The sequence below is a fragment of the Aquila chrysaetos genome, chromosome 24, assembly GCF_900496995.4.
Source record: "Aquila chrysaetos chrysaetos chromosome 24, bAquChr1.4, whole genome shotgun sequence".
Classification (NCBI taxonomy): Eukaryota; Metazoa; Chordata; class Aves; order Accipitriformes; family Accipitridae; genus Aquila; species Aquila chrysaetos.
Genome location: NC_044027.1, coordinates 5,945,025 through 5,972,658, shown reverse-complemented (window position 1 = coordinate 5,972,658; position 27,634 = coordinate 5,945,025). Strand labels below are relative to the sequence as shown.

Genomic DNA, 27,634 nt, shown 5'->3' with positions numbered 1-27,634 from the left:
CCGACGTCACTACGCGCTGACGTCACAGCAGGCCCGCCCCTGGCGCCCAGCGCGGCGGCCGCAGTCCCCGCCGCAGCGCGCTGCGAACCGGCGGCACCGGAGCCTCCGCCGCGGGGCCGGCCGGGCCCTGTCGAGCCGAACCGGGCTAAGCCGAGCCGAACCGGAGCGCTCCCGCCTGCCCGCCGTGCTCCGCCCCGCCCGGTACCGCGGGCGGCCGCGGCCCGCCCCGCCGCCTCCTCCTCCTTCTTCTCAGGATGTCGGTGCCGGAGCCCGCCGGCGGCGAGGAGGTGAAGCAGGCCAAGGAGGTGGAGGACGCCGAGAAGTACTCTTTCATGGCCACCGTAACCAAGGCCCCCAAGAAGGTACCGGTACCGGCGGGGGCCGGCCCGGTTCGGGGGGAGCAGTCCCCGGTTCGGGGACGGGGGTGGGGGTGGGGGCTGGACCGGCTCTGGGAAGAGCAGCCCCACGGCTGGGGCGTGGGGGATGCTGGGAAAGCGGGAACTGGTCCAGTTTGGGGGGAGACTGGGAAGGGGGGGGCTCTCCCCATTTGGTGGAGGAGAGGGAAAGCGGTACCGGGCTCGGAGGGGACTGGTACCGGCGGGCGGGGGCTGGCCCGGTCTGGGGGCGGCTGGTACCGAGCATCGGGGGTGAAGGCGCCCGACGGGGGATGCTGGGCCAGTTTGGGGTGGAATGGGGAGGGAGGGATTGGGTACTGGGGAGAGAGGGGTCTGTACTGGGATACAGCTGGGGATGAGGGGGTGCTGATGAGGGCCTGGTACCAGCAGGGCAGAGATGTGGCCCGGTCAGGGGGCACTGGGGTCAGGCCTGGTCCAGCTCTGGGACGGAGGAAGCTGAGGAGCAGAGCGGGGGGCTTGGCTGTGGCATAGGGGTGCCTGGGGGACAGGGTGACCCCGGGCAAGGGGACAGGCAGGTAAGGTTGGGGGAGCGGGTCTGGGGACCCCGTGGGTCAGGACCGTGGTGGATGCTGCGTGTGTGGAGGTGATGGTGCTCTGCAGTGGGGAGGGAGGAGGGGGACCTGTTAAATAGGACGAGCTGGCAGCAGTGACTTGGAGATCCTGCTGTAGGTCACTCTGAAGGGTGGCAGAAGTAAATTTGGAGTGTTGAACTCTTTTTTGGGGCAGGGGGTCTGTTGGAGATGTGGGTGGGAGCCCGGCTGGGCTTGGGGAAGAGGCTGCCAGAGCAGCCCCTGGCGCTGAGCTCTCCCAAGTCACCTCTTTACCCTTTCATCCTTGAAGGCCTTCTTGCAGGAGCTCCTGAGATCCTCCGGTGCCGCTCCCCGCTGCCCGCGATGCGGGCCCTGCTTGTGTAACCCTCATGGGGTGTACGGATGGCACCATGGGTGGGCGAGCACTGGCCATGCTGCCGTGGCAGGGTGCAGGACCTCCACTAACTTGGGTAGCTGGCTTTTAGATGGGTGAGTGCATGGAGACCTGCGCTCCTGGCTTGGTGCAGACCTGCCAGGCTCGGTAACATGTTGCTGAAGTCGTGGTCCTGCCAGCGAGGCAGATTTGTGCTCCGAGCGCTGCACGGATCCGCGCAGCTGCAGCCGGAGGTCCCTGCTGTGCTGAACATCGTGTTCCCCCCGGGGCTGCAGCCGCCTGCCTCCGCACTGGAAGCAAAGGCAAAGCAGTTGCAGTGAATGCGAACGTCCTCCTTCTCAGGGGGAACATCTCTCTGGCCTGCTCTGGCCAGTGGTGGGATTAGGAGAGCATCTGACCCTTGTGGAGGGGCTGCCGACAAGCAGCTGTGTTTGAGGCTTCTCTCTTTGCCCAGGCTCATGGCTGCTGCCAGGGAGCAGGGGTCTGGAGGCTCTCCCTGCACCCTGGCCCTGTTTATCTGGGCTGTGGACATAGCCTGGAGGAAGGAGCAGAGGAATGTGGAGCTGGGATCTGCCTCTTCCAGCGGTGGCTCAGCACAGCTCAAACTCGGGAATTGTTTTTACCTTTTCGTTACTGTCGCCTTTCTCAAAGCTGGGGAGCTAACAGTGTGAGGCTGCAGCCGGCTGATCTGAGAGAGGAGAGCAAACTACTCATCCTGAAGTATCCTATGAGGACAAAATAGGTGTTGTAAAAAGAAATGCAACGTATGTGTAGGGGCGAATTGATCCAGTACGCTCAGAGGCAAAGTTTGCTTGTGTCTCAGGGGATATGGGATGTTGTATCACCTTGAATTTGCTGATGTACACACAGGCTTGTTGCACAGCATGAGGAGCCACAGTCAGACTTGGCGGCTGCTGCAGCCTTTCCTGGCTGGGTGATGATACTAAAGGTGCCCAGAGCGACACACGACATTTGAGGCTGATAACATCAGCAGCCAGTGAGATCTTGGGGAGCGTGCGATGTGATGCGGCTGAGGTCAAGGAACAAAATGCTTTGGGCCGCTGTTTTCCTTGCCTGGCTAGTTACTGCGAATAGCGCTCGGTAATAGCAGAGGCGTTGGCAGAAGGATAAAAGGACGAGGAAGGGAGAATTGCCCTCCTGAGATAAGATGTTGAGTGGCCCCAGCTCAGATGCCTTCGAAGCAGGATCGAAGCAGGATCGCAATTAAACCATTAAAACGCCTTTCTGTTTCAATGCAAGTTGAAGTGATTTCTGTGCTCGCTGCCCCCAGAGCTCTCAGTGTGGCCAGAGGCCAGTGAAGAAGATGGTTGAGAGAGATGATTTACCAGCATTGAGGTTGGAGAAATCATGGCGAGCTGCTGAAGTGGCTCCCTCCCTGGGTTTTTAGGCTCCTTGAACTTTGCCGATGCAGTTTGCATAAGGTGTTTGGAGATGGGGAGGGTGGGAAAGTAGCCAAGCTTGGTGCAGGCTCTATCTCCTCCGTGTGACCTGCCACTGAATAGCTTTTCAAAGAAGAGTCTTAACTTGCGCTGCTGCTCGGGGAGAGCACCAGTGTGCAGCGGAAGAGCTGACGTGAGCCTGCCAGTGTCCCATGCCCAGCTCGGACCTGGGGGAGCATCTCGGATGTAGCTGGAGGCACGTCAGCCCCACGAGTGCTGAGGAGAAGTCGGAGCCCTCCTTGCCGTTGGCAGGCTGCGTTGGGGGCACCCAGAGCAAGCCTGAGCTGCGCAGCCAGCCTGGGGGATCGCTGACGTCTTTGTTTCCTCTCGTCAGTGACTTGTTTAAGGTGAAAAAGTGAAACAGCAGGAGGTAAGAGATTAAACATGATCAGCTCCGGGTTTAAGTGGGAGCCAACACAGTCAAGGTGAACAGAACTGTAGCCTTTCTGCAGAAATGTGGTGGTTTTCCCCCAGAAGCTTGGGTTGCCTGGCTCTGCCAAAGCTCCTTTTTCACTGCAGCTTATGGGAAGTTGGACTGTCAGCAAAATAACACCAGGTTTGATCAGAGCTAGGTGGTTCTTTGGCGGGGAGTGGTTTAAAGGCAGAGGTGAGCGATGCTGAGCTTTCTGCTTTCTCCAGTGTGTGCCTCGATGTTGCTGGGAAGGGTTGGAAGCACTGAGGCTTATGGCTTGCCCAGGTTAAGTGAATATGACTGTGGGGATGATGGGAAAGCTCAAGGGTGCAGGTCGTGCTCTTCCAGATCCTTGTGTGCCATCACTGCTGCATCTGGGCATCTGCCCTTCTGCCTCCCTGGAGATCGTGGGTGCCCTTGACAGCCTTACTTTCTGAATCCATGTCAGCTGGTTGGTTGGTGGAGCCTTAAGTTCCCAGCCGAGCCGTGGGTGCCCTCGAGTGGGAAGGACGTGATGCTGTGCTTGCGGCAAAGCAGGGGGGCTTGGCAAGCGCTGTCCCTGTCTGTCACTTCACCTGATCCCCGTTGCATCCTTGTCTCGGGGATTGCTGTCCAGTGGGCTCCTTCACACCTGGCTGCCGGCAGGCAGACAGACCGATGCTCTGCAGACAGATCTGCTTACTCATGCAGCATGCCTGGAGTGTGAAATGGGCTAAAGCCTTGAATTTGCTTTCAGGGAGGTGAGCCACATGGCACCTTCGTGTCCCAAGAAGCTGGCGAGCCCATGGCTGGTGGGTTTGGGTTGGTGCTGTGCCCCTGCGGATGCTGGCACCGGAGGAATCCCGCTGAGGCTGTGCGGTGGGGAATGCTAATGCACAGCGCTGCAGCTTTGCAGTGGTAGCGAGCTGGAGCTGCGTGCTGGCTGGCACGGGGGTGGGAGCAGGGGAAGGCTGGGGAGAGGGGGACAGAGCCCATGGGGAGCTGCCATCCCCTGGGGGGGGCTGGGTGCCTCCTCCAGAGCATTATCTCTGCTGCTGCTTTTTGCAGTTGCCTGCAGAGCTGCTCTCCTGCTGCCTGAGCAGTGTCTGACCTTGCTGCAGCCTGCTGCTTGTCGGCCCCGCACACAGCCCCTTCCCAGAGCTGGGTTTTCTGCCCCATTTTTCTCAGTCCTGAGTCATCTCAGGTCTCTGCAGCTTTGCCAGGCTGGGTGGTAATAAACCATCTTCCCCTTCGGTCTGTCAGGGGGACGAGAATGTCCTTGTTTGTACTGACAGCTCCTGGAGTTGCTCATTTTTCCTCTTTCTTTAATTTCATCCCTTAGACTGGCTGCTCATAAATCCTCCTCTGCCTTTGTGTGCCTGGCCAGGGCAGTGGCCACCCTCCTTTCCTGGTTGTTTAGCCAGATGCTGTACACTCGACTGTCTTGCTTCCTTGCCCAAATCCTCTGTTCTTTTGCTTTCTTGCTCTCCTCTCGCTGCAGTTTTTCTCATAATGCATTTTCTCATAATGAGATGCCTGGGCTGGGTTGAACAGCTCTTATTCTGTGTGGACCACCTGGGATGGGTCTGGCCTTCCTTGGGGTGCAGGAAAACCCTAATAAGTGAACACATTGCAGTGGTTAGATGGTCACGGGCTGAGCTGGTCATACCCTGACCCATGGTGAGAGCAAACCATGGGGGTGTTTTGAACAGGGATGATTTACTGGGGGCTGGGAGCTGGGAGCAGACAGGTCACTGGTGGTGCTATATTAAATGACAGAATTGTAATTATTTCTGTTATAAGTTGATCTTGGGTCCTTCTCATCACTTTGGCTTTTTGGAGGGTCTCATTGCCGTCCAGAGGGGAGGCTTCTCCTTGTGACCCAGCACTACTGCAAGGCCAGAAGATGCTTAATTAAGTTATTGAGCTGGAGAGCAAGAAGAAAGGAGATTTTTCAGGGTCTGATGGACACAAGCCATCTTCAGAACAATGTGCCAGAGTGTGTGGCTTTTGCTTCTCCTTTCTCCTCCTGCACTCCCGTGAGGTAGACTGGGTTTCCACACTCTTATCTGGCCTTTGGAGGTGGGAGAGGAATTGGATATTCATTCTCTGCAGTCTTCAGAAGCATCTCTTGTCATCTTCTGATGGTGTGGGTGTGGGGGCCACCCATCTGAGCAGTGCTGGTTCTCCTGCAAGCCCTGCTGTGCTTGGTGGGAGCCTCCTTCCCACGTGAGCAGCCAGGTCTGGAGCGTGGGAAGTCTGCTGGCAGCAGAAACGCCGTGTTTTCTTTAGGCCTTTCCCAAAATGTGAGATTATCTTCTGCTAGAGATCAGCCTACCACAATACTTTCTTTGGGACCTGAACAGTTTTCACCATGCTTTCCAGCCCATGCAAATGTTGGAGCCTGTTCCTGTGCTCCCTGCTAGAGATTGAGGCTGGGATTTTTTACTCTGGAAACCAGCTCTTCAAGGCCAGGTTGGAGTTGATCCTTTTTGGATAACCAACTGGCTTGATGCAGGGCTTTGCAGGTGAGGATCCTGTCCATGTTGTTTCTCTGAGGAGCTGGCGGGTGCCTCGTCCCAGGTGTTTCGGCAGGGGAAGGTGTGGGACTTGCCTGCTCAGAGCAGCACTCAGCTGAAGAGATTTGCTCGTGCCTGGCTGTGTCTTTTATCACCAGGAGTTTCCTGCAGGTGACGTTCCCGTTTGCAGAGGGCTTGTTGCGTTTCCTGCTGAGCCCTTTGATCAGGGCTGCTTATCTGGGGACTCTGACTCACCTTCACTCAGCAGATGGTGGTGACGTTTGAGGTGACTGTCCCAGGGTCTGCCACTGGCCCCGTGGAGCCACGGGTGCAAAGGACCTTGTGCTAATACTTCTGCAGAGTGTGACACTGCTCTTTCTCAACGAGACCATTGGTTGGATCAATGCGGGGCTGGGGGCTGCTGTACGAGGGTTGGGAAGTCCCACCAAGGAGAGCATCTTGTTACCATCTCAGCAGGGTATGCTGGAGCCCCTTATCAAACCCTGGGGACTTGGCCACCCACAGCAGCACCTGAACTTGGTCTGCACCGTACCCCTCTAACCTTGGGGTAAGCATCATCTCGGCACGCTTCCCCAGTGTGGTTAACCCTCAGCGAGGCATGGCATGGGGAATGGGTGCTCTGGGGCATCTCGGTTCATGGTCCAAAGAGAAAGCTGCCACTTTGGGTGTTTTTTGAGCAGCTGGTCTTGCCCTGTGGGCTCCCTGCCTCTGAGAAAGCAGGATGCGGAAGCTGGGGCTATTCATGCCTTTAGGAGGCTGCCCCAGTTGCCCTGTCGCATTGGGCTGCTTGAACTGTGAATTTTAATTACACTTTGGGATCAATACGGTGGCCTTGGTAACGAGCTTATTGCTGCTGCAGAATTTGTTTACTTCAGGTTGGTGACAGCCAAAGAACTTAGGTGGCCGAGGACATGATGTTCCAGCTTGTCAAACAGGCTGCATTGTAATTCGGGTGAGGCTCCCGCGGTCCTCGGAGGTGGGTACAGCTTCCCCTTGGCTGCCTCCTGCAGACCCAGAGTTCACTGGCAGGACTCGTTCGTGCCTGGCAGAGGAGGAGACGCCTTAATTCAGGAGCCGTGATTTGGGTGGGGGTTGTGGGAGCCTGGTTTATCTACAAGGTGTGGGCGTAGGGAATAGCTCCTTCCAGCCTTCTGTGGGGAGAGAGAAGGTAGGCAGCCTGGAAAGGAGGTTCCTCGGGGCTTTGCCTTGCCGAAATTCACGTTTTTGTTTCCTCCTTCCAGATGGCCTGGGGTGAGGTTCAACCTGTGTCTGCTGTTTTCTGTCTCTCCTCCTTTCGCCTCCCTGCAGGGAGCCCCGAATATCGCACATTCTTGCACCGTGGGGAGAGGCGTGCATCCAACCTGGGCATGTTTTGGAGCGACAACATCTGGCCGATCCCTGTTGACCTTGGAGCCATCAGCCTCTTGCAGGCGGCACTGCCTGCGTCTCCCTGTGTTAACCAACCCCTTCTTCAAATATTCTCTGAGCTCGCCGTTCCCACAAGGATGTCACTTCTTATCCCTCCTGCCCCATTTGAAAGAAAGGGGCTTAAATGAATCAACCCTGTTTGCAGGAAAGGGTCCGCTTTGCTCCGACATGAGGAGTTGGTGTCCGGGAGGGTGATGTTTGTCCATCCTGATAATAATTCCTCCAACTCCTGAGCAGTGAACAGCCTAAGCTGAAGCCTGGGGTTTCTCTCCTGCCTTGCCTCTAACCAGATACAACAAAATCAAAGTCTCGTCCAGGGCTGAAAATAGAGTATGTTGGTAAATGAAATGGGCAGCTCTAGGTGATGCAGTTGTGGAAATACTGCTGTGAGGGGCTTGTGGGGGATCAGCCAGGGCTGGAAACGTGGGGAGGATGTATTTCCCATTTTCCGATTACACAGCTGTATTTCCTGACTCTGAGATGTATTGCACACAGGCTGCTCCTGTTTCGATGCTGATCGTGCTGGGTATTTTCCCCTAGAGCTGTGGCATAGGGATGGAAGGTCTTCTAAGTGTAGCTGAGAGTAGCTGGAGCCTTGCCTGGGTGGTGATTGCTGTATTGGTCTCTTGAAAGACCAAACGAAATCTTGAAATGCTGTGATTCTGCAAGCCAGTTCTGGGGGAGAGAAGGAGGCGGGTGGGGCACCTGGGGTGCCAGGTAGACTGATTCCTCCCCCAAAACACAGGGGCTGCTTTAGTATTATGAAGGAGAGGTTTGGGGATTTCAGTTTGGTGTTTTTGTGGCTCACCCTCACTTCAGACCCATGTGGTGGAGCTGAATGAGCTCTCTGACAGCACTTCCAAGTGTTCCCTTGGTCTTGTACAGCTGAGTTTTCTAATTAATTTAAAAATTGATACTAACTAAAGATGATTCCCTATCAGCTATGACACACAAACACATTTCCATGGGCTTCCAGCTCTGAAGCGGCCAGCTGGCCTGTTAGAGGCCGTTAGTCCTCAGTTTGCCCCACAAGTCACTGCAAATGACTTAACCCACAGTCCTGTCCATGCAATGCTCCCAGCAAGGTAACTCCAATTAATACCGATTATCCTATTGCCCAAACACTTGGTGTGCCACAGGCGCACAGCTGGGTGGGCACCACAGATGAATCCCTAGGCAAGAAGTCTGGGATGTCTTTAAACGCATCATGGCCACTTCTACACCCATTAAAGACTTCTCCCAGTCTGTGCTTTCCCTGTTTCCAAGCCTTATCTCTCCCCTGCATACCTGAATATCTCCAGGCTGTCTGACAGGGGGGATGTGCGTGAGCTAATTAGTTGACCCAGCAAGCTGAGCCGATTGCGTTTTGCGCAGCGGGAAGCGATGTTTGCCCATCTGGGTACCTGTGCTGGGTTTGTAGGGTTAACCTGTGAAATGTGGTGGGAATTCACTGCCCTTAAGGATCCCAGGTATCGGACTTCTGCTGTTCCTGCTATAAAGGAGATATCCCTCTGCGTGAAAGCCGGGAGCAAGCCTTTGCCTCGATTCCTGCAGTCCAAGGACTGATGCCTTATCTGCTGGTGGGGAGCTTTCCCTCTACTCTTGCTGGAGGCAGTGCACCTTTGACCTCAAGGTGTTTATAAGGCAGTAGTTATTCCCTGTTACTATTTAACAGCTGGGCACTCAAAATCACATTTATTTTATTTAATCCTGCCGTCTGTTTATTTTTCCTTTAACTAGCATTCACAGTGATTCCCATGATGACTGAAATCTTGTGGTGGTTTCTGGCCTATTGGAATTTTTGAATGGGCCCATTTCTTTCTTGGTGTTTCTCCTTCTCTGCCGAGCTTTGGGATTCATGTGAAAGTCCTTAATTCTCCTCTTGTACTTACAGAAACTTGTTGGTGGTTTGTTTTTTAATTTTTTCTTCCCCCCCCCCCCCCAAGTGCTTTACCCAACCAGCCCTTCTCTGCCAGTGAAGGATGGAGGCTGGTATCAGGGCTTGGCCAGTTTACTTTGCCAGGACCTCAGTGCCTTTTATTTCCTTGTTGGGAACGGTGTAAAGGTTTCCAGGCAGAGATCTGGCTGTGGTTCCTGCTCAGGGAGTCGGTGGGGAGAGTGCCAGGCAGGTCTCTGCTTCTCTGGGGAGAAAATCCTGCCCTGTGAACCCTCTGGGGAGCTAGAGGTACAGATCCAGGCAGCACTGAATTCAGCACTGATCGTGCTTCGATCCACAAAGCAGAGCAGCACCCTCGGGCAGCTCTTCCCAGCTGCGTTGTCCGAATGAAGCACTTTGAGGTTTATTCTGAAGGTTTGGGTTGGGGGAACCATCAGGGGAAAGTCCTCCTGTTGCAAAGGCCACAGGAGCAGAAGCAGGTCCTGTTCTTCCATATAACTTCTCTAGCTGGGACTGTGCCACTTCTAGCTCTCCCCAGGGCCCTTGGTGCTCTGCCAGTGAGTGTGGAGGATCAGAGGATGCCTGCTGAGCGCCCGGCTGCCGACCCTCTCCTCCAGCATCCCTGCAGCATGGTGGGGCTGAAGCCATGGGCATTGCTAATGCAACCCCTGCCCTGCCTACGCCCGGCCTCGTGCTCTGGCTGGGGTATCTTCTGTTGCTGAGCTGATTTGAATTGGAAATCTGGTTGTCGCCTGAGCTTGGCCACAGCCTCGTGTGAATTCATGCAACCGCTTGTCATATACGTGTGTGCTGGCTTGCTTGGCCAGAGCTTGGAGGTGGTCAAATTGGGTGGTTTATGAGTCACGTAGCCAAATCCACCTCAAAAACCTCCCCTTGCTAGTGATTTGGGCGTGAGGATGGTGAGTGGTCAGGGTGGGAGCCTTACTGATCCCGATGCCCCCATCTCTCTGCTCTGAATACCTGATTTTTCCTTTCGTCCATCCTTTGGGGATGCTGTGGTCCAGACATACCCCTCCAGGGCTGGGTAACCTCACAGGAGAGGCACTTTAAAAACATCCACGTCTGCCTTGCTGATTTCCAACCCCAAAATACATGTGTCCTGTCAGGTTGTGGAGCAGGAGCTGTGTCCCCCTGTGTGCCAGAGGGCTGGGGGCTGCAGCGGGTTCCCTGCCCCGTGTCTAGACGCTGTCCTGTGGGAACAGGGGCTTGGCTCTCCCAGCCTGGAAGCAGGGCAGAAGGGGTCTGAGGACAGCGGCAGCCAAGTCCTCTAAACAAACCAAGCGCCCTGGCACAGCCACGCTCGTCGCTTCCCCCGGCCACGGCGGGACTGCTGCCAGCACTGGGGCCAGCGCAGGGGAGAGACCCTGGGAACCTGTGGCGAGCGGGCTTGGGGTGGCTTCACCCCTTGTCCCAAGGGGGCAAACGTGGCAGGAGGCTGTGGGTGGCTTCGAGGAGGGCTCTTTTCTGCTGGTCGGGAAGCATGGGGTCCCTTCCGGGACCTGGGTGGTTGCAGGAGCAGAGCCCAGAAGAGTGCTGTCCCCTCTCCAGGAAGGTGGCACAAGTAAACCTGCTGCTCGTCTCTTCTTTTTGACCTAGAACAGAAGAAAAGCCTCATGCTGGTTATTTTATTTATTTGGTTTTTTTCTTCCACTGATGCATGGCTGAAGAGACCTCAGCCCCTGGGTGCCTCTTCCCTCCCTCACTGCTGCGTTGACTAAACGTGACGACTCGCTTCTGCAAATAAGTGGATTAAAACAACTTGTCCTTTAGAAACACCCGAACTCATCAGTGTGGCAGGACACAGCTCGTCGTGAGAAACCCGTTGCAGCTACACGGGAAGACACGGTCCTTCTGCAGATAACAAATCCTCGGTGTTTGAAGCCTGGGTGTGTGAAGGTGCCCTTCTCCAGGTCTGCAGAACTCGGCCCTGGTACAAGCTGCTGATCACGTCTTGTGTGCAAGTGGGACTGGTGAGGAGGATGAGTGCTGATTTGAGCTGTAAAGCATTTCTGGTCTGGCTGAATTTCCAGGAATGACAAAGAAATGATGAACTTAAAAGACAGGGCATGTAAGGGCTGCCTTAGCAGTGTGGGCAACCGACAGTGCCCTCCCAGCTTCTGCCAGAGAGTTTTTGTTTGGGAGAGATTAAATAAGGGGAACCGGCTGCCCTGAATAGTCCTGATCTCTGCTGCTGGCTTTCTGTAAAGCAAAGGTCCCAGGATCCTGGATCCTTCCAGGCTTTCTCTTGGGAGGGCAGAAGTGGGTTACAGAGACTTTTTCCTTTCCAGGCGGTCGTGTTGCTGTGAGAACGTGCTCTGCTCTGATTTTGCTGTTTCTCCCTGGGTGACTGCACTGTGTTGTCATGTCCACGGACATGGTGGAGGAAACTTAGGCTGGAGGGTTTTAGGTGGTTCAGTCTTCTTGTACCCCCACCGGTTACTCCAGGACAAAAGTGGCTGTAAAGGGCACTCTTTTTACACCACTGTGGTGTGCCATCGCTCACGTCCCTAATGAAAAATAATAATAAAAAAAGGGTTGCTAAGGCAAACCTGGTGGTGGTAAGATGGGAGCCTGGAGCCGCTCCCCGGCACATGTCCTTTCCCTCATGGAGCCTGTGCCACGGTGAACCGGGTCAGCGTGCGGCCCCGGGGATGGCTGTGAGTTGGTGGATGCTTTCCAAAACCACCACCTCCTCCTCCTTCCACAACCTGCTCTGCCGCTGTCCCCTGAGGCTGCACAGGATGCAATCAGGGATGCGTAGCATGGAGAAGGAGCTTGAGCATCCTCTCTGGAGCTGTTCTGGGGATAGAAGTTTTAAAATTAAAAGTGGGGTTGTCTTGTGTGAGAGGGACATGCCTGGCTCATCTGTGCCTGAGGTAAATCCAGCTGGATTTACAAAGTCCTCTGCAGCTCAGAGGTGGGGTGGGAACTTCTCCTACTCAGTAAGCTCAAAAAGCTGCTCTCTAGCCTGACTGCTGGGGGAAAGCACAGGATAAACCATCAAGAATGGCACACCCAGCAGTCACGAGCTGCTGGTTCGTTTAGATGGTAGCAGTCCAGATCCGGAATCTGTTTGCCTTTCCTATGTTGTAATAATTAAATAAACGAGGCTGGCTGTGCTGGGTGCATGTGTGCTGCTGGGTTTGGGACTGCCCAGCCAATGTGCCCACGTATGGGCAAGTACCTTATAATGTAGGGAGAGGCTCGTTGAAGCTGATTGTTTAGCTTCACAGTGGTTTTGGGAAGCACCGGGCAGTGCAGCCAAACAAGGTGGCTGATGTTTGCCTTGAGAGGGCCCGGGGGTCCCTGGCACCTCATTTGACCCTTTTTGAGATGTGGTGCTCTATCAGCACGGACAATGTTCCTGCACCTCCTGCCCAGCCAGACCCAGCGCCTGGAGGGGCGGTTTGAGCTGAAAATGAGCAGCCGTTGTTAGGAATAGTCGGATCTGCGTGGGAATGGGTACGGTCACGCCAGGTTTCACAAGGGGAGAAAATGTACTTCTGGCTTGGCAGGTGTGACCGGGAACAGGCAGCGTTCAGCATTGCTTTGCAAAAATTTGGCAGGAGATGTCAGATCCTGGTGTTTTCCTACAGGACCTCTCCCAAAAACCCCCTGCTGTACCAAGCAAGGGCCTGCTCATTTGGCACAGGGCTCCATCAGGACCCCGACCCCATCCCTTCCTGTAAGGGGGTAGTGATGCTGGAAAACACCCTGGCTCTGTTTCTGTGCAGAGAAATTGGTGCTGGGTTGTTTTGCCTCCTTGGTCATGAATTGCTGGGACGAAAAAATATTTTCCTTGCTCTTAAACCCTTGTGCTCCACCCGGTTGGAAAAGCTGCTTCCAGCAGGATGAAATTTGGGATGTGATTTGTCACCGTGCTCTCTGCAGCCGGACGGTCCCGATCCCGGTCCCCTTTCGCCGCAGCCAGCCCGGCTTCGGTCAGACACAGCCGACTCAATCTGCAGCCCCCAGCTGGGGATGCCGTTCATTCAAATTCCCATGACAAGCCGAGGGATTACAAGATTTTCTCCGTCGCCTTAATGCAGCTGGAGAGCCTGGCACATGGAAGGTAATGCGGCCGACGGTCACGCACATCGCCAGTCAGCTTGGTCGCTTTGCCTGACCATGGCACCTGCTGTCCTCCCTCATCTTCCTCTCAGCTGGTTGCCGGACGCTACGTTAATTTGCCAAGCTTGGAGGGGGTTTGATGTGCGAACTGTTCATTCTGTTTGGAAGCTGTTTGCAATGTTTGATGATAATTTTAGACAGGGCAGATTTTGCTAAGCTGTGGAGTTCAGATGAGCTCTGGTAAAGCCACGACGGGGATTACTGTGGTTAATTCAGCACTTGGTTTCTTTAGCAGTGCCTTTTTTTCCCCTTGGATTCAAACCCCGCATTTCTAGAACTGCTGTTTCTCCTAAAAAGTGGGACTGTGCCTTAGAGCTGGCTCAACACCCACGGCTAGGTCCCCCCAAAGGGGATGATGGTGTCCGGTAGATCTCTGTTGTCTTGGTGGTGTGGGGATGGTGTGGAGTTGGGGACCGCAGCAGCCCTCCATCTCCACCCTCTCCTTCCCATCGCATCCCAAATGAGCTTTGCTCCATGAGACCATCCAGGCAGCATGTTTCACTGCAGGGAAGTGCCTGGGGCTCCCATATCCTGGACGCTGTAAGCCAGGACAGACACGCACCTCTGCCCTCGGCTGGAGCAGCAAAGCCTGGGTTATCTCTTTTTTTCCCTCCTGGGTTCACCTCTTCCCTGGAAACCTTTCCCTGAGATAAAGGAAAATTCCTCAGCTAACACTTTAAGGTGTTTTAATGCCAGCAGCTGTTTTATGGGGCATGTTTACACCCTTTGGTTTGATGAGTTGCCAGAGGAAGGGGTGGAAATATTGCTGTTCTGAAATTGCTAATCTTGCCCCCACCCTCCCCCCGGAAATGCCCATGAGCAATACACCAGCACAGAGGTGGCACAAGCCTTTCTCAGGCTGTCTGGGGAAGATTGATCCCAGCACCAGACCTTGAACAAATTCCAGCAATATGATTCCTTGGTTGGGAAACTGCCATGCCTGCCAGCTCTGGCCCTGCGCCCCGAGGACACTGCTGCTACCTGCCTGGTGTTGCTTGCTAGAAGTGCTTCTGCACCTCTTATCTCTTAGTACCAGTTCTCCCAGCAGTGCTGTAGGTTATGATGCCTTGCAGTTCCTCCCTCTGCACCAAATGACCTAAAACAGTTGCAAAACCAAACCTGCAAACTGCATTTTAGCGTTCCCATTCCTTCCACTAATGCAAATTCATGCAGTTTGCATCAGCATCACAGGGTGTCTGCTGGGAAGTCTGGTCTGAGAAGCAGATACCAGGCTGTAACATAGCCAGTACAGAGGAGCTGGCTAAAAACCTTTTAGCAGCAGCACCCACAAAAATGCCTGGGATGCCTGCCTGGGTGTGATGGACTTGATCTGGTGCTAGTCTGTTCCTGGAGGGGATGCTGGAGTCACCTCCATCGCCCCACATGTCCTCTCTTGGACTGAGCAGTGGGTTTCATGTCCCTGTTTCTCTGCCTGAGCAGAATACCAGTGCTGCTTTTGGCCCATCAGCTGGGTTTCTCCAGGAACTGTGGCTCAATTTTACAGCCCAAACAGCCATACTAGTGCTGCAGACACCCCAGACCCAGACTATGCAGATCCCTCCTTTCTGGGATGGATCATCTCAACTAAATAGTTTCTTTCTTCTCCCCTTGAAGGCTGTTTCCCGCATCAAAGCTTTCAGGGAGCTTGTGGGATGGTTGTGGCATGGAAAATCCCTCCTTGAGGCCACTGTGGCCTGTCTCTTTCCATCATCTTGATTTCTTCAGGACTCTTCTCGAGGTCTCCTGGGTCTGTGGGGATGCTTTGTTAATCCCACTCCCTGTGATGACGTCTCATCCCTGTTAAGTGGCAAAATTAAATCCTGCAGTGACGCGATCAGAGGGAAGAGGCCACACTGGGGCTCTTTGTCAGGGTCTCTTGCGTGGCAGCATGCTGGGGAGGGGGGCATCAGGCTGGATTTGCTGGCACTTTTCCTAATTCCCTTTCATCTCAGTCATCTTTCTCTTGCAGAAGCAGCAATAAGGCTTTTTGCTGGCTGGTCACATGGGATGAGTGCAGCAGCTGAGCAGTTTGGGGCTATTTTTTCCCTCCTTTCGGCCCAACGCAGTTGAATTTGATGAGCTAGTGGTAGGTGCCGGAGCCTTAAGTTGCCTCTGGCTGAGAGAGGAAGGAGGGGTGGCTGTTTTAGGGCTTCTCTTACAATGGAAACATCTGTAATGCAGAGGAGACTGAAAACCAATGCAATGTCAACTACTTTTTGTTGAAATGTTCTCTCTTGCTGAGTTTTTTTCCCCCTGCTTTTAGTGTCAATTTTGGAAGGATGTGCCATGTTTTTAACCTGCAGGACGCTCTGCTCCTGGGGAAGAGCCTGGAAGCACCAGGGATCTGAGTTTCTGCTGGGACCACCCCAGCTTTCTTGCTGCTACACTTTCAGGCAGAAATCAGTTGGGACCAGCTGGGGTTGGAGTGGGGGCTCTGCCTGCACAGGGCTTGTCTGGAGGGCTGCACATTATTTGTGTTGTACAAGCAGTCTGGGTTTCTTGGAGGAGCCTCAGGGAGCCAGAGATGGGCTAAAGGGGATGTTTCAAGCCTCACTGAGTGCTTTTTTTTTTTTTCATCTTCAAGTGTTAGGTGGAAAATCTGCTTTAACCTTCTGGTGACAGAGATGATCAGGCAGAGGAGGGGGTTCAATTTTTGGCACCTGTAGCCACAGATCTGTTCCTTGATGCATTTGGTGACGCTCATTTCTGCGACTACAGCAGTCAAGATAGACTGAAGGGAACCATGGGCCCATATAGCCTGGAAAGGTGATGTGCCGTTAGGAATACCTGCTGATTTAGCACTTCTCTTCCTTTGCACTTCTCAGCAAATCCAATTTGCAGATGACATGCAGGAGTTCACCAAGTTCCCAACAAAGACAGGCCGTCGGTCCCTGTCCCGATCCATCTCACAGTCTTCCACCGACAGCTACAGCTCCGGTAAGTGCCAGGCTCCTTGTCCATATGTGGTCCTCTCCCAAATCCGGCACTGGTGCCACTGAACATGCTGCTTATACCGCATGTCAGGATGCTCCGCGCTGCTGTGTTGTACTCTGGTGAGGAGGGAATAATTGTGGGGGTTCCTGAAGCTCAGGCATTCATTACCAGTTGATAATCTAGTTAGTTATGGGTTGTTTTAGGGAGCAAGAGTGCAAAATTCGTTCTGGACATTGGCTTTCCTTATGATATTTGTAGTTTGAGCCACAAGTGTGTGTGTATGTGAAAGCTGGGAAGTGAAACAGAGCAGAAACCTGAAGGGTGGGAGGTCCTGGGGTAACGCACATTCTTCTCCTGACTTTAGCTGCCTCCTACACGGACAGCTCTGATGACGAGGTGTCCCCCCGTGAGAAACAACAAACCAACTCCAAAGGCAGCAGCAATTTCTGTGTGAAGAACATCAAGCAGGCAGAGTTTGGGCGCCGGGAGATCGAGATTGCTGAACAAGGTAAAAGTGGACCGTGGGGCTTGTGGCCAGGTGTTCTGCTCTCTGGAGACCAGGAGCCGAGCCATGGCAATTCCTGCAACTTGTTACAGCCTTGAATATCCCGTTTTACCCCCCTAAATCAGCAGATTATGTGGGGAAGAGCTGGATGCGATGGCAAACATTAATGATGCGTGGCATCCATTTTCTAAGAGCAGCAGAGTTCTTGCAGGGTTTAATGTTCTGGTGGCTTTGGATTAGAAACCTCAACGGGCAAGGATCTTGCAACGCCTTGGGAGACATGAAAACTGACAGTCCCAACCCCTTCCCCTGGGGCTTGTGGGAAGCTGAGTTACCATTTCCAGTGGGGTGATTGGGTAACTTTGCTTTTGGGCTCCTTTTAGACACGTGCTGCCAAAGCTGTAGAAGGGGGAGATAATCCAGGCACATTTAGAGCAGCTCTTCTGAGATGTGGCAGCACTGTTTTCATCTTCTTTAGGTGCTTCTCCTTGATGCTATTCAGGAGCAGGGCTGGTGACTGTCCTTAGTTGGGACACATGAGATGCTTTCCTTGGGCAGTGCCTGTCCGAGACCTGTCTTGTTACGTGGTTGGAAGGACACTGGGTCCTGAGTGGCTTTGTCAAGTGACATATAACACTGGTGTTTTGATCCCATTTTGGACAGACCTGCCAGGCTAGGGATGAGGAGTGTTCTCCCTGGCTGTGTAACAACTATAGCAAAAACTGTGGGGCTGGATGTAGCCTGCGAGACCCCAGAAAGGAGAGCAGGTCTGGCAGAGAGAGGCCTCTCTGGACTAAGCCATCATTAAAACCCCTCTTTTCCTTTTGCAGACATGTCTGCTCTGATTTCACTCAGGAAACGAGCTCAAGGGGAGAAGCCTTTGGCTGGAGCTAAAATCGTGGGCTGTACCCACATTACAGCACAGACTGCGGTGAGTGGCTGCTTATTTGGGGTGTGTGGGGTGGGAGAGACCAGCTTTTCCCCAGGGAAGAAAGTCCCTTAAGCTTCCCAGCCTTGGGGAATTGGAGGAGGCACCTTCACTTTTCTGGAAACATTTTGGAAAGGTTTTACTGCCTGTGTTTCCCCAGGGCAATGTTTGCTGGAGCCAATCTCTGATCAGTTCCTCGCTGCCCATTGCACAAGGCTGTGCCTGGGGCCCTGCACCGCGCTGGTGTGCTTGTGCCCATCACCGTTCCCCAGGCCTGCCGCTCAACCCGCTGTCTTGCAGGTGCTGATTGAGACGCTGTGCGCGCTGGGAGCGCAGTGCCGCTGGTCTGCCTGTAACATCTATTCCACCCAGAATGAAGTGGCAGCTGCCTTGGCAGAAGCTGGTGAGTAGAGCTGAGGCTAGGGACGCAGAGCCCTTCCAGCCCCTCCTGGCTCTGCAGCCTTGTCCCAGACAGCTGGTTTGAGGGACGGTTTGGACCAAATATCTTTTAGGGAGGGATAAACAGGTTTAATCCTGTTGTGGGCTGCGGTTTGATCTCTGCATGGCCCCTTGGCCCTCCTGTCCGTGGCTTTCCTGAGTTGGCCAAGCAGCAGAGCTCTGCCAAATTCAGCAGATGCCAAAGATGCTCCTCTTCTTCTAGGTGTTGCCGTGTTTGCCTGGAAGGGGGAGTCGGAGGATGACTTCTGGTGGTGCATTGACCGCTGTGTTAACGTAGATGGCTGGCAGGCCAACATGGTAATGAGCCTTCTTCCAGCCCTTCCTCTTATTCCGTGGAGTGGTCACTGGGTGCTCCTCACCCTTACCTCCCTGGGGCTGTTCCTGGGAGCCTTCTGGGGCTGCCTGGGCACCTGCTGGCTTTGCAAAGGCCTCTGAGCCCCTGTTAAAGTGGAGGTCCTGGAGAATGGCAGCTGGAGCTGGGCTGGGGGCAACCATGGGGGTTGCAGGAGCTGCAGAGATGATGTGCTGAGTTGGTACAGCCCAATGACATGGGAGCATCTCCTGCCAGAGCTGCCAACAAGCTGAGAAACCACGGGACCTCTTTCCCATGAGGGTCAGCCCTATGGGAGCTTCCCCAACCGCTCTTCTAGACACACATCCCATCCACCCTCTCCCAAAGAGAGTGTGTGGGGGGGTGTCTCTGCAGGGGATCTTTCCCTTGCTGAAAACAGATGATGCCTCTCACTGCCTTGATGCATGGTCTGTGATCACTAATGATGCGATAGCATGTGTCAGTGGGCCATGACAGCTCCTGCAGCCTTTCCTCTTGACTGTTTGCTTTCAGGGCATGAATGTTGTGGCATCCTTCTGATTTCAGCCTGTTTCGTTAGTGCTGCCTGTGGTCACATTTCCAGGCTGCAGAGCAATAGCAGGGGCAGAAAACCCTGTTAGGATCCATTAGCTCCATGCAGGGGGTAAGAAATCCTGTGTTTTGGAGGAGACCCTGAGTTGCTGGCTACTAGGGCAACCCAGGAGTCCTCTCCCCGAGGCCTCTGCCCAAACAGCCCCCCATCAGTGCCTGAAGATGCTCTCCATCTCTTTTTCCCTATCCTGTTGCCAGCGAGTGCTTTTCCCAGTGGAAGGCCTGACTGCTCCATGCTCTTCCTTGCCTGTTCTCTAGATCTTGGATGACGGTGGGGACCTCACCCATTGGGTTTACAAGAAATACCCCAACGTATTCAAGAAGATCCGAGGGATTGTGGAGGAGAGCGTGACCGGTGTGCACAGGTAGGCAGTTAGGGAAGGCTGATCTGGAGATCTCTTACTGGGTTGCTGCTCTCTGCTCTGACTTGCCTCTGCCCTCTTCAGGCTGTACCAGCTCTCTAAGGCCGGGAAGCTGTGTGTCCCAGCCATGAATGTGAATGACTCTGTCACGAAACAGAAATTTGATAACCTATATTGCTGCCGGGAATCCATCCTAGACGGGTGAGTCCAACCCTTCTCCCCATTCGCACTGTCAATATCACACCGGTGGATTTGGCTCTGGCTCCTCTTAAGCAGAGATTGGGCTCTTTGCTGCTTTGCCCTTGCTGTGTGCTTGCAGGACCTGGTTTTGGGGGCTCTTGCAGCAGAGCGCTGCCCTGTGCCGTCAGCGGTGTGCGCTTGACTAATCCCAACACAGGTCTCTCTCTGTCCCCCAGCCTGAAGAGGACCACGGATGTGATGTTTGGAGGGAAGCAAGTGGTGGTTTGTGGTTATGGGGAGGTGAGTTTCATGAGCGGCAGTCGGTGGAGCTGTGAGTCAGCCTCTCCCCGCGCCATCCTTCCCCTGAGCTCAGCATCCTGCTTCTTTCCTGTGCAAAGACCACTTGCCCTTGATATAGGAGTAGATCAAACCTGGTGACGATTACCAGGGAAATCTTGCTAGAACCTGCTAGGAGGCTGGAGACCAAGCATCAGATTTCCCAGTTTGCCTGCAGATTACCTGGGCTGCAAATATGACAGTTGCTGGGAACGCTGGCCTGAATTATAACTACCCATGGGTGCTCCCATCTGCTGTCCCTGGACTGAATTCAGCATCCAGCCCAGCTGTCACTGAGCCTGTGACAGAGGAGGTGGAGGGCAGGCTGCATCTCGCTGGTGGATAATGTTCTGGCATAGGGGAATCGTAACAGGAACTTGTAAATGATTCTGCCCTGGAAGAGCACAGAGCCGGGAGCTGACACCTTCCCTCCATCTGTGCGCTGTCTGTGTGGGTGTTTATCTTCCCGCGCTGCGAAGGGCCTGGCAGTAGCTGCAAATGCTCTTCCCGGCAGGAACACGCTTACTAATTTATTTAGACACCAGTGGAGCCCAGCTCTGCTTGACCAAAAGGCTGTGCTGGCTCTCGCCCAGGCACTCCAGGGTGGCGTCTGATTCTCCAGCCATGAGCTGTGTTGGGAGTTGTAGCTTCCAGGGCCCGTCCTGGGTTTTCCTGGACTTCTTCAAAACAAGGGAGTCCTTCCACCCTCACTGATTTCCCCTTTGGATGTGGGTTGAAGTCCCAGTTTGCCCTGCCTGGCTGTTTTCAGTAGACCTGAGGTCAGACATGGGTGATAAGTGAGGGTGTCTCTGGAGATGTTTCTTGCCTGGCAGCATGTTGCTGGTCAGAAGATGGGGCTGAGCATGGGTATGTGCAGATAAGCCAAGTGTTAGTGTGGCTAAGTGGCATAGAGAACCAGACTTCAGTTTAATTTTGTAGTAAGGAGAGGAGTAGAGTTAGAGATGCTGTTACAGGAGCTCTGCTCTCCCTCATGCTGATGCGAGGAGCGTGGGATGGAGGATCTGTCCCCTGAGCAGCACAGGACAGCTCTGAATGCCAAAGAAACCCTTTGGCTTAAAGGCAAGTGGGGGAAGTGCATGTTCGTCCAGACTGGCTTTAATCTCCTCTTGGAGGATTGCTCAGAAGGGCTCCTGTGATGCTGGGGCTGCGCAGGCTGTGAGCGTGTTGGTTTTGGAAACCTCCTGTCAGCTGGTGGCCATGCTGGAGGGCTTGGTGGCCTTGGAGGGGGAGCTGGGCTTGCAGCAGAATTGCCACTTGCCAGGTGCATCTCCGAGTTGCTCCTGGCATCAGGCAGATAGCTGGGATGAGCATCTCCCAGTCTGGAACATGCTCGGACTGTTTTAGGGAAGGGATTGTAGCACTCAGCATGTCCCGTGTTCAGCTTCACGCTGACGCTTTGCCTCGGCAGGTTGGCAAGGGATGCTGTGCCGCTCTGAAAGCCCTGGGAGCGATTGTCTACGTCACGGAGATTGACCCCATCTGTGCTCTCCAAGCTTGGTAAGATGTTACATGCTGCTTGTGAGCATCTCTTCGTCTGCTTTCTGGCCCCCTTTAAAGCCTGACAGAGGCTGAAACAGAGCCAGGAGGATCTGTGGCTCATCTCGGAGAATATAAATCTTGTTGGGGTGTGAGGGGGAAGGGCTGGGCAGCTTTCAGGGCTGGTTTAGTGGTGGGGTACCAGGCAGTAGGCACCTGCCCCAGCTGGCTTGGGAAGGCTCCTCGAGGGTTCATGCAGGGCTGGCTGAATGCTCCACACGTCCCCCAGCTCCTCCGACATTTGTGAAGGATAGCCCTGCTGCTGTGTGAGCAATTTGGAACTGCTGCAGCAATACAGTGCTGAGATCCCTCCTGGCCTGGGGCAGAGAGAGAACAGGCTTCTCCTCCTCATCGTGGTCCCTCTCCCCCTTTTTTGCCAGCATGGATGGATTTCGGGTGGTGAAGCTGAGCGAAGTAATCCGTCAGGTGGATGTCGTCATCACCTGCACAGGTAGGGATGGAGAAGGTTGTGGGTGAGCATTGGAGCAGGCTGAGAAGGAGCAGTCATTCCCAAGCGGGTATCTCAGGGGCTCTTGGGGAGCTGGGGATGGAGGACACTTCCCTGCCATGTGCTGCTAATTTTGCAAGAGCAATAGCTGTGCTCTGGCCAGAGCTTTCCCTCCTACCCCCCCCCAGTCTGCTATTTGGCTACAGTCCTCCCTCAGCCCCTGGGAGAAGAGACATCACAGCCATGTGTCCCACAGGTAGTTTGGGGTCTCTTGGAGCCTGGTTAATTCACGGGACCACAGATCAGCACTCATCCTGTGTGTTTCTCTGTTGTCACAGCCAGGAGGGCTCTTGTCCTGGTGGAAGTTCATCTGGTGTTGCCCCAAGCTGAGCTTCTTTGACTCAAGTGCAGGGAAGGAGAAATCAGAGGGCTTATATTTCCACTGCCTTGGGTTCATCTGTCCCCTCTCTGCCTGCAGGAAACAAGAATGTCGTGACCAGAGAACACCTGGATCGGATGAAGAACAGCTGCATCGTGTGCAACATGGGCCACTCCAACACTGAGATCGATGTGGTGAGTCTGCCTGCAACCTCGACGGCTGTGTCCGCCCTGCCGTCCTCCCCTGATAACTCCAGCCTCTTCCTCCTGCTCTTGCAGACCAGCCTCCGGACCCCGGAGCTGACCTGGGAGCGAGTCCGCTCCCAAGTGGACCACGTCATCTGGCCGGATGGGAAGCGAGTTGTGCTGCTGGCCGAGGTGCGCCGAGAGCTGTGCCACGATGTTGCTTTGGGCCTCTATCAGGAAATCACTGCGTGCCAGAGTTTGTAGCAGAGATTTAACCAGGAGGAAAGGTGCTAGGAGGAGGTTCAGAGCTCAAGAAAGGGTTTCTTGATTTTTTTTTTCTTCTTTTTTTTTTCCTTGAGGCAGAGGAGGTATCATGTACCACATGCAGCCACAGAGGTGCCATGTGGCTCTGTTCTTTCAAGCTGGGAGCCATCCCTATCAGCCAAACGCTGTCTGCTTCTGGCTTTGACAGAGTTTCCCATGCAGCAAACCAGCCGGGTGTCTCCTCTTCCCACTTGAGCTCTCCTGGCAGTAGGAGGGACTGGCCCTTTCTAGGGACCACAGAATCTCCCTGCCTTAAAGCCAAGGGTTAGGATGGAAACCGAGGCAGAGTTTGAATGCTCTGGTCACATAGGTAGCCCTTGAATCACTGTGCTGTGGTTGCCCCCTGCCCCTGGGAGGGGGTGGAGGTGAATTGTATCTCAAGACTCACTTCGCTTTGGCTTTGGGGGCAAGTTCAGCTCTCTGCAAGCTCCTCCTGCTGTCTCCTAGGGCCGTCTTCTCAACCTGAGCTGCTCTACGGTTCCTACCTTTGTTCTCTCCATCACGGCCACCACTCAGGTCTGTACGCTGCAGGGCCAGGGCGCGAGGGGTGGAGGATGATCTGGGGCCTTAGATGAGTCTCGGGGTGGGGACGGTTTGGAAGAAGCTGTTGGATGGGTCCTTGGGATGGACCAGTGCCAGAGATACCGTAGCTGCCACCTCTTGTCTGGGATGCAGTTAATGATGGTGTTGAATTTACTACTTTGGTTACAGCTGGGAGAGAGCTTTTAAATGAGCCAGGCTTCATGGCAGACCTCCTGCTGTGCTTTAAGCCACTGGAGAGCTCCTCTAGCACAGGTTTAAGCCTACCTCAAAGCAAGGCTTTGTTTTGTCTTTGGACTCTGATTTCTACAGCACAAAACGCTCCCCTGGGCTGAGTTTTGGGGATCTGGAGGTCAGTGGTTAAAATGCTCCCCAGCATCAGTGCTGGCTCAGCTGGGCAGACACAGCTTGTGTCTTGTACTCTTTGTCGTGATTGCCTTTCCAAAGAAAACGATGATTAAATTTGGCTCCACTCTGAGATCTGCAGTCAGTGCTGGCTGTGTGAACAGCCAAGGCCGGCGCAGCACTCAGGTCGGCGAGCAATGGAAGAAACCCGCTGGGCTGGAAACATGGAGGGGACTGATGGCTGGGGACTGCAATGGTGGGGGAGGACAGCCACGCTAACAGTGGGGAATTTCCTTATCCTCACACCTGTCGGTCCAAATGGATGGAGACCAGGGCTGTGTTTTAGACCTGGCTCTCAGCTGCTTGAACTGGCACTTGGGGGAGATGCAGTTTTATTTCTGCTGAAGGGGTGCCTGTGGTCTTTTGAGCGATGCTGCCAGCTTAAAACGAGCAATCCCTTCATTTCTGCATGACGTGCAGCCGTTTTAAGAGAATTAGAGTTGGTTTAAGAGAATTACAGTTGCTCCCCTCTCCTCTGTCCCTCGCGTTCTGGTTTTCCCAGGGGCGTTAAGCCCAGATGCTGCACACAAGCTGGGTGGCATCTCATCTCCGATCTCTCTGGTCCTTCCCCAGTGGTGGTGGAGACCCAGAGAGGGAGGTACCCTTAGGTGGAAGCCTTTCCTTCAAGGCATTTTGGAAATGGTTGCCTCCTCCCTCAGGCTCCCAAACCCTTATCTCTGCTGCCAAGAGCTTTGTGCCATTGTGGGGGTTCAGCCCTGCCCAGCTTGGTGGCCGTCCCTGACTGTCCCCGGGCTGTCCCCTGTGATCTCTGCAGGCTCTGGCTCTGATTGAGCTTTACAACGCTCCCGAGGGCCGTTACAAACAGGACGTGTACCTGCTGCCGAAGAAGATGGGTGAGTGAAGGGAACCCAGACTGACTTACCCCCCAGGCTGCTGTGGGCCAGCAGTTTTGGATGTAAGGAGAAACTCAAACCTGGGCTGGAAAAAACTTCCAGAGAGAGAATGAGTTCAGGGAAGCCATCAGAGGCAGCAACCTTAAAATACGTGCAGGTTGTCTGATTTATTTTCCTTAATGTTCTGCAGTGTGGCAGGTGTCCCTTATCCTGCAGCCTTCCTGTACCGAGGTTTTGTGGCACCCTTGTGCCTTTTGGTGCACATCCAGCCCTGCTCAGCACCAGGGCTTGGGCTCAGCTCTGCTGTAGGCTTACATGATGGTGAATCCATGGTGCTAGATGGCAAGGACTGCCTAGCCAGACCCAGGGTCGTGTCCTGGCCCTTTTCGTGCCATATGATGAGTCCATACACCGCATCTCCCCGGCAGTTTAGTGGGGGACGTGCACCCCCTGATCCCATCTTTCCTCTCCCCCTTCCCAGACGAGTATGTCGCCAGCTTGCATCTGCCTTCATTTGATGCCCACCTGACAGAACTGACGGATGATCAGGCAAAATACCTGGGACTCAACAAAAACGGGCCTTTCAAACCCAATTACTACAGGTCAGTGCTGGCCAGGGCAGGGAGCTGCTGTCTCCCCACCCAGTGGGTGCTGCTGGGGGCATCTCCTTGCACTGGGACAGCATCAGCTCCCAGGAGCTGTGTCCCCAAGCACCCATGGCCTCACTGTCCCTTCTCTTCCAGATACTGACGGACCATACCCATGAAGGACCAGACCACACAAGGCAACATTAGAGAGATTATTTTTAAAGATAATTTTTATTTTCGTTTACCTTTTTTTTTTTTTTTTTTTTTAAACCAACAAAGGAACCTGTTTTTACATTTATCAGTGTGATTTTAAGGTCACTTTTTTTTTCCTCAGTTTCACCCTTTTACGTGATCACATCTCTGTCTGATCTTGGCAGACAACCTGGGATTCGCTTCTTGCTTTCATGTGGCTGAAGCCACTGGTGGCTCCCAGCCCTGGCTCCCGGAGAGGTTTTCCCTTTCCTGATGTGCCAAGGGCAGTTCATTCCTGCAGCGATGGTTTTTGGTTTTTTTTTTTTCCTTTTCCTCACCTTTCCAGCCCGCGTTAGCCTCGGCCGGGATCCCTGCAGATATGGAGATGCTGTTCTACCTTATCTGATGTTTCTTTCTTTGTGTGGATTATCTGCAACTTCTAAATTGCCTTAAAGAGCCCAGTTTTAGCTGCTAGATCAATGCTCCTAGCGCTGCTTGGGAGCAGAGTGGCGCCTGCTGGCCACCTCGCGAATAGGTGACTGTCCCCAAGCCTGGCCAAGGTCCCTGCACCGAGGTGGCCCAGGTTTGGTGGCCGGCCGGGTCTGGGGGAGTTCACTGTTTCAGGGTGCTAATCTGAATTTGGACGGGGGTCGCTTACCCAGCATTATCCTCATCTCTCCTAGGTTTTTTAGCCAAACTGCACCTTAATTGAGTTAAAAACATTTTTTTTTGTTTGTTTGTTTGTTTTTTCCTCTTTTCCTTTTTGATCCTTAAAGAGATGTTTTAAAGGGGGGGAAGTGTTGGGAATGCGGCTGCCTGCTGAGTCTGGGCACTTGCTGCATCTGAGTGGCCCCATCTCCCACTGAGAAGCGTGGGGTGGTTTTAAGGGTGTCTGGTTGGTTGGGTTTTTTTTTTGTTTGTTTTTCTTTTTTTGGGGGTGTTTCACTTTTTGTTTTGAGATGGATGCAGAGATGAGCCTTCCCCCTACCCCAGCCTGGGCCCTCTGCACCACAGACCCCTGCGCAAAGCCCTCAGCTCCCCCATTGCTGCCCCGGCCCTTGAGCTGGGGCTTTCTCAGCTCTTCCCTGCCCTCTCGCAGTGCGTTTCAGCCGCTCTCATCGCCTCGTTTGTCCCCTTCCCCATCCTCGCTGGTGACCTGTTTCTCTTTTCCATCTCTTGCAGCTTGTCCCAAGATGGGGGAAGCTCCTTGCAACCCAGTGAGGTTTCTCTTGGCTTTTTTATCCTCCCCAAATTGCCTCTTTCTTCCCCCAGCCAAGGCCAGAGCATGGAGGGAAAGAGGACCCCCGCTGCCCGCATCTCCCGGTACATGGATAATGGAGATGCTGGGGTACCCGTGACCGGGGCTGCTCCTTCACCTCTGTCCACCCTGTCCTGTGGACTGGGCATGACTTTTTAGTGCTGCCTGGGTCCCTCCCCGGGGCTTTGCAGGGTTGGGGGTGCTGCTGCTTCCCGGCAGGGTGCAAAGCTCCTTTGTGGGGATGGGAGGAAGATGGGAGGGATGCTCGTGGCTTTGATCACCCTCCTCTTTTCCCCTCTGTCTCCTTGTCCTTTGACTATTCCTCTTTCTCACCCTGCCGGTCTTCTCCTGGACTGTCACTGGGTCGCTCGCTCTCCCCACAGATTTTTGGGGAATCACCTGCCTTGGAGGGTCCCCTCCACCTTCATGGGGATGGGACTCACGCCTGGCTCAGTGAGCTGGGATGGGTGTTCGCAGGGAGGGAGCGAGAGCGTCCCCCCCTTCCCCGTGAGGGGACCCAGGCAGGGACCCCTGTGCTTGGGGGTCATGGTGTCCCCCCCCCCGCCTTTCCCATCCTCGTTAGGGTCAAACCTTGGCGTAAGGGCTCCATCTCTGTATAAGCCATGGGGGGGGGGGAGCCCGGGGATGGCGGTGGCAGCGTCGGGCTGGGAGGGAGAGGTTTATTTTGTATATGAATGATTTTTAATGAATGCAATATTAATCCTTGCAGATGAGCAATAAATCATTAAAGTCTAATTAAACTATTAGGAAAAATGAAGCACTTTCGCTTGTGGGCAGTTTATTTGGAAGAGCGAGCGACTGGAGTCCCTTGGGGACCCTGAGTTCTGTCTGAGCCTGGGGCCTGGGCTGGGATATGCCTTTGGTCACCTCGAGATGGGCTTTGGGCCCCACCAGGACGCCCTGAGCAGCTCCAGGGCCCTGGATTTTGGGGTCTGGCGCCTTCCAAGCCCCTCCTCCATTTCACTTAGGGGTTAAACCCCATCAGGTCCCTCTGTCGGGGTCTGGCTCTCCTCTGAGCCCTATCAAGCCCCCTCTCTTTGGGGTCCGAGC

The 27,634-nt window shown here is 54.2% G+C and overlaps 1 protein-coding gene across 6 annotated transcripts; it reads left to right on the top strand.

Moving 5' to 3' along the window:
* Nucleotides 1–28: 28 nt before the first annotated feature.
* Nucleotides 29–27,341, top strand: AHCYL1 (adenosylhomocysteinase like 1). 6 transcript variants are annotated; one of them, XM_030000228.1, is made up of 17 exons: nucleotides 29–362; nucleotides 16,034–16,145; nucleotides 16,507–16,650; nucleotides 17,478–17,578; nucleotides 17,876–17,978; nucleotides 18,237–18,331; nucleotides 19,215–19,321; nucleotides 19,403–19,519; nucleotides 19,735–19,798; nucleotides 21,264–21,352; nucleotides 21,772–21,842; nucleotides 22,318–22,412; nucleotides 22,497–22,595; nucleotides 23,175–23,243; nucleotides 24,448–24,526; nucleotides 25,008–25,128; nucleotides 25,270–27,341. In XM_030000228.1, the coding sequence occupies exons 1-17, from the start codon at nucleotides 255–257 to the stop codon at nucleotides 25,274–25,276; spliced, it is 1,581 nt and encodes a 526-aa protein (XP_029856088.1). In that variant the 5' UTR covers nucleotides 29–254; the 3' UTR covers nucleotides 25,277–27,341. The 6 variants fall into 6 exon arrangements, 5 of the variants coding, with proteins under 5 accessions (XP_029856088.1, XP_029856092.1, XP_029856094.1 ...); XM_030000232.2 differs by lacking the exon at nucleotides 29–362 and adding an exon at nucleotides 2,895–3,170; XM_030000234.2 differs by lacking the exon at nucleotides 29–362 and adding an exon at nucleotides 10,485–10,987.
* The last annotated feature ends 293 nt before the right edge of the window (nucleotides 27,342–27,634 follow it).

Coding starts and splice junctions, on each gene's coding strand:
- AHCYL1 (XM_030000228.1), top strand. CDS start 255: ATGTCGGTGCCGGAGCCCGCCGGCGGCGAGGAGGTGAAGCAGGCCAAG. Junction 23,244..24,447: donor CCATCACGGCCACCACTCAG/GTCTGTACGCTG, acceptor TGATCTCTGCAG/GCTCTGGCTCTGATTGAGCT. Junction 24,527..25,007: donor CCTGCTGCCGAAGAAGATGG/GTGAGTGAAGGG, acceptor CCCCCTTCCCAG/ACGAGTATGTCGCCAGCTTG.